This window comes from Pinus tabuliformis, chromosome Q, assembly GCF_031772625.1.
Source record: "Pinus tabuliformis cultivar Carrire ecotype Pingquan chromosome Q, CPIR1, whole genome shotgun sequence".
Taxonomy (NCBI): Eukaryota; Viridiplantae; Streptophyta; class Pinopsida; order Pinales; family Pinaceae; genus Pinus; species Pinus tabuliformis.
In genome coordinates, this window is record NC_142296.1 from 706927496 (window position 1) to 706939516 (window position 12021).

Sequence of the window (12021 nt, forward strand, 5' to 3'; positions counted from 1 at the left end):
TTCTGTCATTTATCACAGCTCCTGAGGCTCTGCAATAACTTTTTAGAACATAGTCGAAATTAGCTGCTATTCTAATAGAGGCTCCGCCTAGAAGTAGGGAGTCGTCTGCAAAGAGAGCATGATTTATAGGCTTGAGAGCATTTGCAGTTCGAATTCCTGGGAGTCCACCAATGTTCATTTCTGCAGCCAGCTTCCTGCTGAGAGTATCTGCCATGAGTATATACAGAAAAGGCGAGAGCGGACAACCTTGCCTTAGTCCACGATGGGCTTGGAAGAAGGATGTTGGGCGGCCATTGACCATGGGAGCTATCCAAGGGTTTGAGATGCATGCTTTAATGAGATTGATAAATTGAGTAGGGAAGCCGAAGGATCGGAGAACTTGGAGAAGAAAGGAGTGGTTGACTCTATCAAAGGCATTAGCCATGTCAAGCTTGATTAACATCCCCTTCTCTTTCCTCTGTTTGCTAGAGTGGATAGCTTCCTGCACTTGAATGACGTTGTCCAAGATGTGTCTGCCTTTGACGAACCCCCCTTGGGAGCTGGATATTAGTTTGTCAAGTAGGGGTTTGATTCTGTTTGCAATGATTTTGGACAAGATTTTGTAGGAGGCGTTGCATAGAGAGATGGGCCTAAACCTGCCGAAAGTTTCCGGGTTAGCCTCTTTTGGAATTAAAGCAAGAAAGGTGGAGTTGATGCCTCCCCCAACCTTGGCTTTTCCAAAAAAACCTTGTATCATTTTCAGCAGATCTGTTTTGATGATGTCCCAGCAGACTTTGTAGAAGTGTATTGTAAATCCGTCTGGCCCAGGGGCCTTATCTGATTCCATTGCCCATATGACCTTGATGATTTCTTCTTCAGATAAGGGTTTTAGTAAAGCCTGATTGTCCTCATGGGTGATGAGGTGGGGAATATAGGAGAGGAGATCTTCAGTGTCTTCTATGCTGCCTTCATTCCCTGGACCATAGAGGTTTTTAAAATGGTTTTCAACTGCTGTTTTAATTTGGTCAAATTTGTTGCAGATCTGTCCTTCTTCATTCTTGATCTCAGTGATGTGGTTTCGAGATAGGTGGGCTTTATACTGGCGATGGAAGAACGAGGTGTTTCGATCTCCTGCCTTGAGCCATAGACTGCGAGATTTGAGCCTCCAGTACTCTTCTTCCCTTCTGAATGCTTGATGGATATTTCTTTGATAAGCTGCCTCTTTGTTTAAAATTTCAGGGGTAATGTGGAGACCTTCCATTCCAATTTGCAAAGTTTCTAGCTGCTGAACTTCATCTTTTCTCTGCTGAGAAGAGGGATTGGGGAGTTTCCTTAGCCACTCTTTTAAGGCTTTTTTGGTGGCTTTTAATTTTTGCTCCCACACATAGCTTGGGGATCCATTGATGGGGATATCCCAAGCCGATTGGATAGTGTCCAGAAAACCTGCTTTTTCAATCCAGAGAGGACTGAATTTAAAGGGAATAGGGCCAAGGTCTTCCTCAGGGGCCATAATGAGTTGAATTGGCTTATGGTCCGAGGAAAGTTTGGGGAGAATTTTTGATGAGATAAGGAGGTTTTCCAGCAGCAGGGAGCTTTGGATTAGAAATCTATCCAACCGGGCAGCAATATGATCAGGCCCAATTCTATTATTGGTCCAAGTATATTTGCCTCTCACCGGGGCAAAATCTAGCAGGTCCCTCTGCTGCATTAATTCCTCTACCAAAGGCAACAGCTGATCTCTGCTACTGTTTCCCCCCCTTTTTTCCTTTGGCTTCATGACTAAGTTGAGATCTCCTCCCAGGATGATGTTGTTTAGGGAGTGGAGATCTAAGAAATCAGAGAGAGTATTCCAACATTCTCTTTTTTCAGCATAAATGACAGGAACATAGAGATTGAATAAGGCTATAGTTAACTTACTTTCAAGGTGCTTGAGCTCAGTGAAGATCCAATGTTGGGTCTCATGGGAGTTCAACAGATGGAACTGATCTTCAGACCAGAGAGTTGCAACGCCTCCCGAAGTTCCCCTTGAGCTGACTGCTATGCCTTCATTCTTCTTCCAATTAGACTTGCTGATATCCATAAGGGCTTGCCCTTCGATTTTGGTCTCTTGGAGCAAGAGGATATCTGAGGGCTCTATTTTCATCAGATCTTTGACCGCTTCAATTTTTGGTTGGGTCCCCAGGCCTCTGCAGTTCCAAGAGACTATACGCATTATTTACCTGGCGAGGGATTTGGGATTCCTCCCTTGGTGGATCTTCCTCTAGTATTTCTACCGATAGTCATCTCTATTGTGGACTGGCTGCCTTGCATTTTTAGGCATTCTGCCTCCTCCTCCCTGACTGCTTTGTGGGTCTTCCTGCCTGTTTTCTTCGAGGGTCTCTCATAGGTCTCATCCTCTAAGGAGTCTGAGGGCTCTCACACTTTTTTCTTCTTTGTTATATCTGCATACGAAGGCATGGAGGGGCTGCCCTGAGGAGAACCAGACGAGGTAGCTCCGCCTCTGTCTTTATTTGCATGTGGATCTTCGACCTGTGCTGGAGTAGTCAGATCAGTTTCTGGGGGATCTGGTGGAGAGGTTCCCTTGGGGATTGGGATCTAGTCCAGGTCCTGAGGGGTTCTATTATCATTGCTGGTTATTCCCCTTTGTGGATCCTTTCCCGACTGCTTTTGCATGGCCAGTTTTCTGGACTGAGATCCATTGATCTCCCTTGGGGATGTGACTCTGCTCTTCAGATTTTTTCTTGCAGTATTTTGCAAAGTGTCCATAGCCATGGCAGTGTCTGCATTTAAAGGGGATCTGCTCGTAATCCAGCTCTTGAATATGGGACCATCCAGCAACTGTGAGTTTTATTGCTTCAGGTAATCCTTCTTCCAGATCTACTTCCACACATATTCGGGCACAGGAGTACTGATCTTTCCTTACGGCCTGATCAATGTATTTACCAAGGGAGTTGCCGATAATTTGGAGAGATTTCTGGCTCCAGCAGTGCAGGGGAAGATGGGGAAGCCGCACCCACACTGGAACCGCAGTAGGAACATCCTGGGTCGGATCAAAATCTGGAGACCATTTATTTAAATATAAGCCCTGCGGCCCCATGAAATATGGCCCGTTCCTGAAGATGAGACTCCGGTCTTCTGCTGATTCAAACACGAATACAAAGAAGCCTTTACCTACAAAATATGATTTGATTCCTTCCTTGATCAGAGGGGACCAGTTTCTCTTGATCCAGTCTTCAACAGATTTGGGCGATGGCCAGAGGCCGGTGAACTGCCCAATGAGCCCTCTATCGGCTAGATTCAATGCAGAGTGACAAGTTTCTTCCTCAGGGAGGGCCACCGTAGGAATGCAGTCTTTTTTCTTGACAAATTTCTGTTGTTGTGCAAAGGGTGGACATTTGTTGCATGCATCTACCATTTTTTGAAAATCGAGTACTTCAGGAGGGGGGGGGGTTCCGAACCCCATCGCTGGGCATGGCTTCCAGGAGGGCTGCAGCTACTCTGTAGCAGGCGTGCGCAGCGCTGGCGCGACGCAGAAGCTCTGGGGAGCTAGGTCACGCAGCGCAGAGTCAATCCAAAAACTGTACTATAAAAAATACATGATACCTACTTATTACCACTGCCCAATATCTTCGTTAAAATTGAAGTCAAATAAATAAATAAAATAAATCATATCTAATAATTTTGGCTATTAATATAATATGAAAGAGGAAAAATATATATATAATATGAAAAAATATATTTAATTAAGGAAAAAATATATATAATATGAAAGAGTATATTTAATATAAAAGTATATTTAATAATCATGATTAATCCTAATGACATTTATCTAGTTTATAAGTCAAATATATACCATCCTAGATCTCTCACACTTCGGATCTAACATACGCCGAGAGGATCAAGTTTCCTAAGGTGCAAACTTTGTTTAGATGCAAGATTCAATAAATAGTTTATCTAAATTCCATGTTCAAATATTTTAGTATAAAGTTTAAACATCAATTTTTTTCTACTTCTAATTTCTTTATATGAAATTATATTAAGTTATATTGACAACTAACTAAACACTCATAACATATTCGCTTTTACTTTTTATTATAACCGATATTTCATTTTTATTTAGAAAATAATTTATTTTTATTATTTTAAAATAACCATCTATTTTTTTTATTATTTAAAAAAAATACAAAAATACTTTGACATTGCCATCCTACTAAATTATAAAATAAACCTCTTAATTTATAACCCAACAAAAATCAATATAACCCAGCACCAACGTTCTTACATGACATTGAACTGAAGTAAATAAAAGAGCAAACCATATTCATAGAGTTTCTTTTACTTGACATTGAACTCAAGTAAATAAAAGAGCAAACCATATTCCTAGAGTTTCTCTTGCAAAATGAGGAGACTTTCACTGAAACAAATGGCAGTGGAGCCGACATTTTTTTACTTTTTACGGTACTGTCTTTGTCTGATTGTCACGTCACGCATACTGGTAAGTCAATATGTAGCCGTTCATAAACATAATTGCCAGATATTAGGTAAATCTTTATCCTCCGTAGATAAACGAGGATTAGTCAGAGCCCGAAATATATGTAGACCAGAGCTATAGTTTTCTGTGGTAAGTCAACCTGGTTAAATATTTTTTAAACATTTCTTCACGCTTTGTGAAAATCGTGTATGGAAATCTTCGTGAATTTTGAAAATTGTGTATCGAAGTGGTAATATACTTTTCATTTTTGATAGGAAATTAAAACATACAATTTTGTGGTTGAATAGTAATATATTTAATAAATTAAAAATTAAGTTGAAAATAAAATTTCCAATATATTTTAAACATTAAATATATCTTAAAATTTAATTAAATTTTATTTAAATGTGATCAAACAGATTAAAAGAAGACGGAATAGACAACACATTACCATTAAGTTTTTTTGATAAATGTGATGTATATGTGATGTATTCGCACTTCATGTTTTTAACAGTAGTGTCCATTTTGATAAATGTATAAATAAATGGAAATTCCCGAGAGGAGGAGAGCGCGCGCGTCAGGACAGAGCAGCCAATCGCTGAAACCATGGCCGTCTGTGCCCAATAGCCAATGGCCCTGCACAACAATGTGTCAATCAGCTAATGGCCAGAAGAACTAGACACACTAGCTGCCGAACTCTTGCCCATCTGATTATTGGCGCCCTGCATGCAAGCGATTATCTGGAGGAAACATCTGCTTCTCTCTGCAGGGTTCTCGTCACCTTTCCCTCATTGGTCCCTGAATCGAGCTGGGAACGTGGCATAACGTCGTCTTCCTGAACATGCAAGACTCTGGACACTTGGAGTTCAGCTCCTCCCCCGCTCTTTCTATTTAATCCATCTCCCAGCAGTCTTACCGGTTTCCTTCCTCCAGTCTTGCGGGCTGGAGGCTCATTTTATAGCTCTCCGCTCTGTTGCTCCTCCCTCTCTGCTTCATGGCGTTTCTGGCTTATTCTGCATGGCTTCGGCTCTCTGTTCCTGGCGTCTGCGCGGCTCCTTGTTCAGGTTAGTGAACTCTCATTTCGTTTCCTCTTTTAATTATATATGTGTCTTGTTAAAAAGAGGGTAGGTTCTATGCTTATTAAAGGATAAGCTATTACAGAAGGCTTATTTATCTCTAGTTTTCCTATGGATTAAATTACGCTCTTTGGTTCAATATATGTCCTCCTCAGCCGTTACTGGTCTTTCTATTTCGGGCTTGGGGTCTCTCTGTTTTGCAGCGTAGTTCTTTATCTAATCTAGGGGGTTCTGGCCCTGTTCCTGTCACTTTCCTCTGAGGTTCTCCTTTCTGGTTAAGGTAAAAAATGTTAAAAGCTCTCCTTAACAGAATTAGAGCCTCTTTTTACATATATAGTCCATGTCAAGATATTCGCTTTCGCGTAGGAAAATGGTGGTGTGTCCTCCAGTTTTACTGCTGCTGCTTCGACTGCAACAGTCGATCTGAAGCGCAATAGCTTCTCTGCTCCCGCCTTCGAATCCCCTTGGGGGCTCCTGGGATTTCCGGCATCTTTCCCGGCAACAAAATTCAAATCCTTTTTCCGGCGACTCAAATCTTCACCTCTGTATTCCATCAGGATTTTCCAGGCTTTTCTCTTCTGCACCATTAATGAACCTACCTCCAATTTTGCTCGAACATGGCCTTTCGGCGGCTGGCTATCGTCACTGATCCCACCAAGGTACAATTCTAGAGTCTTCCCTATCTAGTGATTGTCCTTTTTGCCTGCCAGAATCACTGGAGAACGATCAATTCCTGTACTCTTTCTAGTTCTTTTCCAGCAGAAGTCTTATTGTCCAGGCAACATTCTCCGTCGGTTTCTTTCCTTGGGATCTTCCAAGGTACGGGGGATCCCCTTTTGGGATTTTCCTTCTGACTATGATGGCAGAAGAAAGTGACTCACCGGCCACGAAGGCTCTTTTCGCCGCGGCCATTGAAGCTGAGTCAGCACGTAATCTTGCCAGTGGGAATCCAAGATGGCACAACACGCTGTCTGATTCTCTCCCTTCCGGGTTGCGGGACCCTCCCCTTCTTGGGAACCTTGCCTCTCATAAACATCTCAAGGGACGCTATAAGCATAAAGCCCCTGTCAAAACGGTTCCTCCCCCTAAGGCGATCTCTGTTTCTGGTTCCTCCCTGGTGGAGCGCATCGAGAGTCTTCAAAAGTATGCTTTGGTTGGGAAATGGTATTTCCCGGAAATGGACGAGGAACAAATGAGAAGCTGGATTACAAAATCTTGGCCTCCCATCATAGGATACACTCCAATTATCTCTCGACTCATGAAAGACTGGTTCTCGTTCCACTTTCAAAAGGAGTCCGACCTGGAGCTGGTTTTGAACAGACCGTGGGTCTCGGGCAGAAGCTTTCTCTCCCTGTCAAGATGGTACCTTGGTTTCGACCCCCTCAAAAATACTCCCTCCCACAGTATGATTTGGGTAAAGCTCCCTAACCTCCCGCTCGAACTATGGACGCCGGAGATCCTGGCCATAATCGGAGACGCGATTGGTAAGTTCATCTATGTCGATCCATGGGTCAGAGGCGAGAAGGACAAAAGAATCGCCTGGATTCTCATTGAAAAACCATACAAGGGTGGTTATCCTGACCAAATAGAAATCTCTTGGGATGGTTCAAAGATATGTCAAAGGCTCGACTTTTGGGGTATCCCGTTCCGCTGCTCCTCCTGCCATCGAACGGGACACCTCATTAGAGATTGCAGATTCCGTCGCCACAGGCAAATCTCCCTTCCCTCGGAAAAGGTGAGGCAAATGGACTCTGATTCCCGCTCTGATAACGCCAGCCCCGACCATTTCTCTTTCAAATCCACAGAGATTCGAAGTTCACAGGAAAATTCTCAGTTCAGGCCCGAGTCGCCTAACTTTGCAGGTTTTAAGAGTCCCCCATTATCGGCTGGGTTTAAAGAAGCAGCTCCCACCTCCCCTCCGCTCATGAACATGGCTGATTTCTCTAGCCCTCCAGTCCTGGAACAGTTCGAAGAGGAAGCGGTTCCTCCTCCTCCGGCGATGAATGCAGCTGATTTCGTAGTGGGATCGCACCCAATCCTCATTTCCTCTTCCTCGCCCTCTCCTATTAGATCGCCCTCTGCCATGCAAAAAGGGAAAGAAGTACAGTTGACCCCGACCCCGTTCAATTCTCCAACAGACTCCCCGGTCAACAATTATGACAGTGATATTGACCATCTTCTTAATCGTCACCCTTCGATCCTAGAACCTCTGACCATCCACAAGCCGTCCTTCCCCATCATTAGTCCCAACTCTGCCAAAAATATCACTGTAAGGAAAAAGCATAGAGGTGGGAGTCGTCATTTCAGAGGCAGGACCATTGCCTCCGATCTGGGAGTCACAAATCTCCCCCTGATAGATGTTCCAATTTTCGAGTCATCACCGCCACAGCCCCTTAGAGCAAGCACGGCTGGTCAGCCATCTAAATGACCTTCCTTATTTCATATAACATCAGGGGTCTGGGAGCCGCCCCAAAATTTTTGGCTCTGAAGGAGACTCTTGTTTCTGCTCGGCCCCATATCATCTTTATTCAAGAGACAATGCACTCCAGCACGGTGTCCTTGGCTTTCTTCAGAAAGATGTTTCCAACATGGCACATGGCTGCTACAAATGCAGAAGGCCTGTCTGGTGGACTGGTGGCTATGTGGGACCCGCTCATGGTCAAAGCAAAGGCCTACAAGTGCAGTGCTGGAATTCTTATCTCGGCCTCCATCAGAGGAAGACCACAAATTCTTAACATGTTGAACATATATGCGCCCTACAGGAACAGACTCCCCTTTTGGGATTCCTTGTTCAACTCGGAAATTTTAGACATTAACTCTTTGCTTATTGCAGGTGATCTAAATCTCACTCTTAGCTCGGAAGAATGCTGGGGTCATTGCAGAACTGTGGATAGATTGGCTGACAGAATGAGAAGGGAGTTTTTAAAAAGGGATCTCGTCGACATCATTCCAGAAAATATGACTCCCACATGGGATAACGGCAGGCTAGGCTCTGCCTACATAGCAAAAAGAATTGACCGCTTTCTCCTAAACTCCAGCATTATCGAAAAATGGGGAATGCCGACCGCAAAAACTGGAGGGGACTTTTCCTCAGACCACAAGCCTATCCTCCTGGACTGGGTGCACGCCGAGCGTAGGATGGGATACTCTTTCAAGTTCAACTCTATCCATCTACAGGATGAATCATTCAACGAGTATATCAAGTCCAGCTGGAGAGACATCAATCAAGCTGAGGACGCATTCCTTCACACTTTTCGTGATAAAATTCAACTGCTGAGGGAGAAAGCAAAGACATGGCAGATAAAAAAGAAGCGAAAAGATTCACAGGATCTTCACGACATCAACCAAGAAATAAGTCGGCTTGCTTCTACAATTCATCTTAGTGGCCTGTCGTTCGATAAGGCAACTCATATCAGATCCCTGGAAAGAAAGAAACAAGATCTGCTTAAAAAAGAGGAAGCAACCTGGAGGTTAAAAAGCCGAGCTATTTGGCTCAAGGAGGGGGACAGAAACACTAGATTTTTTCACAACTTCGCCAATGCTCGCAGAACAAAAAACGCAATATGGAAAATTGAGAACGGTAATGGAGATCTTCTTTTCTCCCAACAGGAAATTTCCGCAGAAGCTACAAGATTCTTCAAGGAGCAATACAAAAGGCAACACAGTGATCTAAATGATATGCTATGGGCAGTGGACCTTTTGCCGGTCATGTTCGATGAAGCTGCTAATGATGATTTCTACAGGCCTATCACGGAGGAGGAGCTTTCCGAGACTATCAAGAGTTTCAAAAAAGATAAAAGCCCAGGGCCAGATGGCTGGCCGGTGGAATTTTTTACCCATTTTTATGATCTCTTCAAAAATGATTTGCTGGGCATGGTGGACGCCTCTCGCCTCTCTGGAAGCATTAACAGTGCTCTATCGGCCACCTTCATTGCATTAATTCCCAAAAAAGACAAATCTTCATCTTTTGGGGACTACAGGCCGATCGCTTTGTGCAATTCGCTTTACAAGATCATCTCCAAAATTATTGCAGAAAGAATGAAGAAAGCCCTTAGCACATTCATAACAAAGGATCAACACGCATTCCTAAAGGACAGGCTCATCCTGGACGCTGTCGCCATGGCTCAGGAATGCCTCTTCTCTATCTGCACAAAGAATATTGACGCTGCAGCTCTTAAAATTGATCTAAAAAAGGCTTTTGATTGCGTTGATTGGAGCTTCCTCAGAATTCTCCTTGCAAGAATCGGTTTAAGACCTCTGGCAATTAGCTGGATCATGGCGTGCGTCGAAAGTGTCCATTTCTCAGTGATTATTAACGGAATCCCATCTACATTCTTTCAAGCCGAGAGAGGGCTCCGCCAGGGATGCCCTCTCTCCCCCCTCCTTTTTATTTTGGTTATGAATTGTCTTAGTTCGCAGATCAACCATGCTGTTGCTGAAGGAAGATGCAAACCTGTCAAGATTTCCAGAGATATTTCTCTCTCCCACAATCTTTTCGTCGATGATATCTTAATCTTTGCAATGCTGTGCAAATCCACTTGGGTGTGCCTTTTTGTGCTCTTTAAGAAGTTTCAATCTGCCACAGGCCTCAAGATTAATAGCGGGAAATCTGTGCTATATCATAATAATACAAACCCTGTAATAGCATAGTGGATTGCTGATCGTTTTGGGATTAATCTTGCTCTGATAAAGGACGGTTTCACATATTTGGGGTTCCGCCTAAAAGCAAAGGGATATCGATGCCAGGACTAGTTTTGGTTGATAGACCATTTCTACAACAAGATCTCTCGATGGGAAATGCGTTTTCTGTCCCTTGCAGGCAGATTCATCTTGGTACAGGCGGTGCTCTCCCAACTTGCAGTGTATTGGGGCCACCTTTTCCTTCTCCCGGCTTCTGTCATCAAGAAAATGAAGTCCATTGCAGCTAACTTCATGTGGGGTGGTCGATCGCACTAGACTAAATTTCACCTCGTAAAGATGGATTTAATTACAAGACAGAAAAATAAAGGTGGATGGGGCCTTCTAAATATGCATCATTTTGGAAAAGCGCTTATCTGCAAATCCCTTCACAGGGGATTATATGGGAACAGTCCGTGGAGTTCTCTGATCAACCAAAAGTATCTGAAAGGCAGAAATTTGGCATTTTGGCTCAGAAGGTCTACTCTCGGCATCAGAAATGGCTCCCCCATTTGGCACAGTTTCAAAAAGATACAATCCTTCTTCCTGAAGAATTTAAAATGGACATTTTTCTCTGGCTCAAGTGTCCTTATTGGTATAGATCCTACCCTTTACAACTTAGAATCCATGATCCCTCCGACTTTACTCTCCTTTTTCCACTCTAGGGGCCTTTTTACCTGGAACAAACTAATAGATTCTTGGTCCTCTTTAGAACCAATCGGGAAAAATGACTTTCAACTAGCCATCCCTCCCCCTCTCCGCCCTCTTTGGCTCTCTTTCACAAACAGATTCTCTCAACGAGGGATCCTTCAACTGGGCACAAAGGATGATCTGATCTGGTCTACTGATAGCTCAATCCACCCCATCTCCGTCCGGACCCTCTACTCTGTCCTATCATCTGATTTCCCCCCTCCCCCCTCTATCTTCCCTGTCAAACTCTGGAAGGCCCCCTGCCCTCTTAAAGCCATCCTTTTTTCATGGCTTCTCTTCTCCAACAAGAATCTCTCCTGGGATGTTCTACAAAAGAAAGGATGGCACGGTCCTGGCAGATGTCAACTTTGCCTTGCGGAGATGGAATCGAACACTCATATGTTCTTTCAATGTCCCGCCTCCTCTGCTATCTGGTATGAGCTCTCCTTGATTTATGTCTTTCCTCACCGGTTGTTTTCTTCTATACAGGAAGCTTTCTCATGGTGGGGCACCCAATGCCCCACCTGGCATGCTCTCTTCATACTAACTTGCTGGAACATCTGGAAGTGGAGGAACGGTCGTATTTTCCAGGAATGCCGGTTGCCGCTTGCCTCCATCTTGTCCACCATTTTGGGGTCCATGCCAACTCTCGTCTAAGATGGCTCCTCATGTTTTCTATTATCAGTCTCTCTTTATCATGCATTGTTTCTACACATTTTTGAGTTTTACAGCGCATGTGTATATATGCTACATTACAAACTTTATAGCCACTTTCTGAACAGCATCATCAGATCTTTTTGGGGATACTCTCTCCCATGCAAATATGATTTGCTCATTTTGTCTTGCTCCATTGGCGGAGGATTTTCGCCTCCATGTATATTTGATCATTATATCTTCTTAATATAATCTATACTGTTTTTTCTCTCTGAAAAAAAGGAATTATTTTCCATGTAACTTATGAAAATCTTGTACATCATTATATTGTTCTTGAAATAACATACCTCCAACCTCCAATGCATTATTTTCTCTGTATGTATGAAAACTTGCACATTATTATATTGTTCCTGAAACTAGTGGATTTTCTTTTGCCATAATTCTAAATGAAAGACGCTTAAGTTAGCTCTTTTA

At 43.4% G+C, this 12021-nt stretch overlaps 2 protein-coding genes across 2 annotated transcripts; one reads left to right on the top strand and one right to left on the bottom strand.

Annotated features, from left to right (window-relative positions):
• Positions 1 to 2602: 2602 nt before the first annotated feature.
• On the bottom strand, positions 2603 to 3442 carry LOC149221505 (uncharacterized). Its single transcript, XM_089387395.1, has one exon. The coding sequence runs from the start codon at positions 3440 to 3442 to the stop codon at positions 2603 to 2605; it is 840 nt and encodes a 279-aa protein (XP_089243521.1).
• A 1948-nt stretch (positions 3443 to 5390) lies between these two features.
• LOC149221506 (uncharacterized) lies at positions 5391 to 11685 on the top strand. Its single transcript, XM_089382985.1, has 2 exons — positions 5391 to 5514; positions 11383 to 11685. The coding sequence occupies exons 1-2, from the start codon at positions 5445 to 5447 to the stop codon at positions 11613 to 11615; spliced, it is 303 nt and encodes a 100-aa protein (XP_089239111.1). The 5' UTR covers positions 5391 to 5444; the 3' UTR covers positions 11616 to 11685.
• Positions 11686 to 12021: the final 336 nt, after the last annotated feature.

Coding starts and splice junctions, on each gene's coding strand:
- LOC149221506 (XM_089382985.1), top strand. CDS start 5,445: ATGGCGTTTCTGGCTTATTCTGCATGGCTTCGGCTCTCTGTTCCTGGC. Junction 5,515..11,382: donor CTGCGCGGCTCCTTGTTCAG/GTTAGTGAACTC, acceptor TCTTCTATACAG/GAAGCTTTCTCATGGTGGGG.
- LOC149221505 (XM_089387395.1), bottom strand. CDS start 3,442: ATGGGGTTCGGAACCCCCCCCCCTCCTGAAGTACTCGATTTTCAAAAA.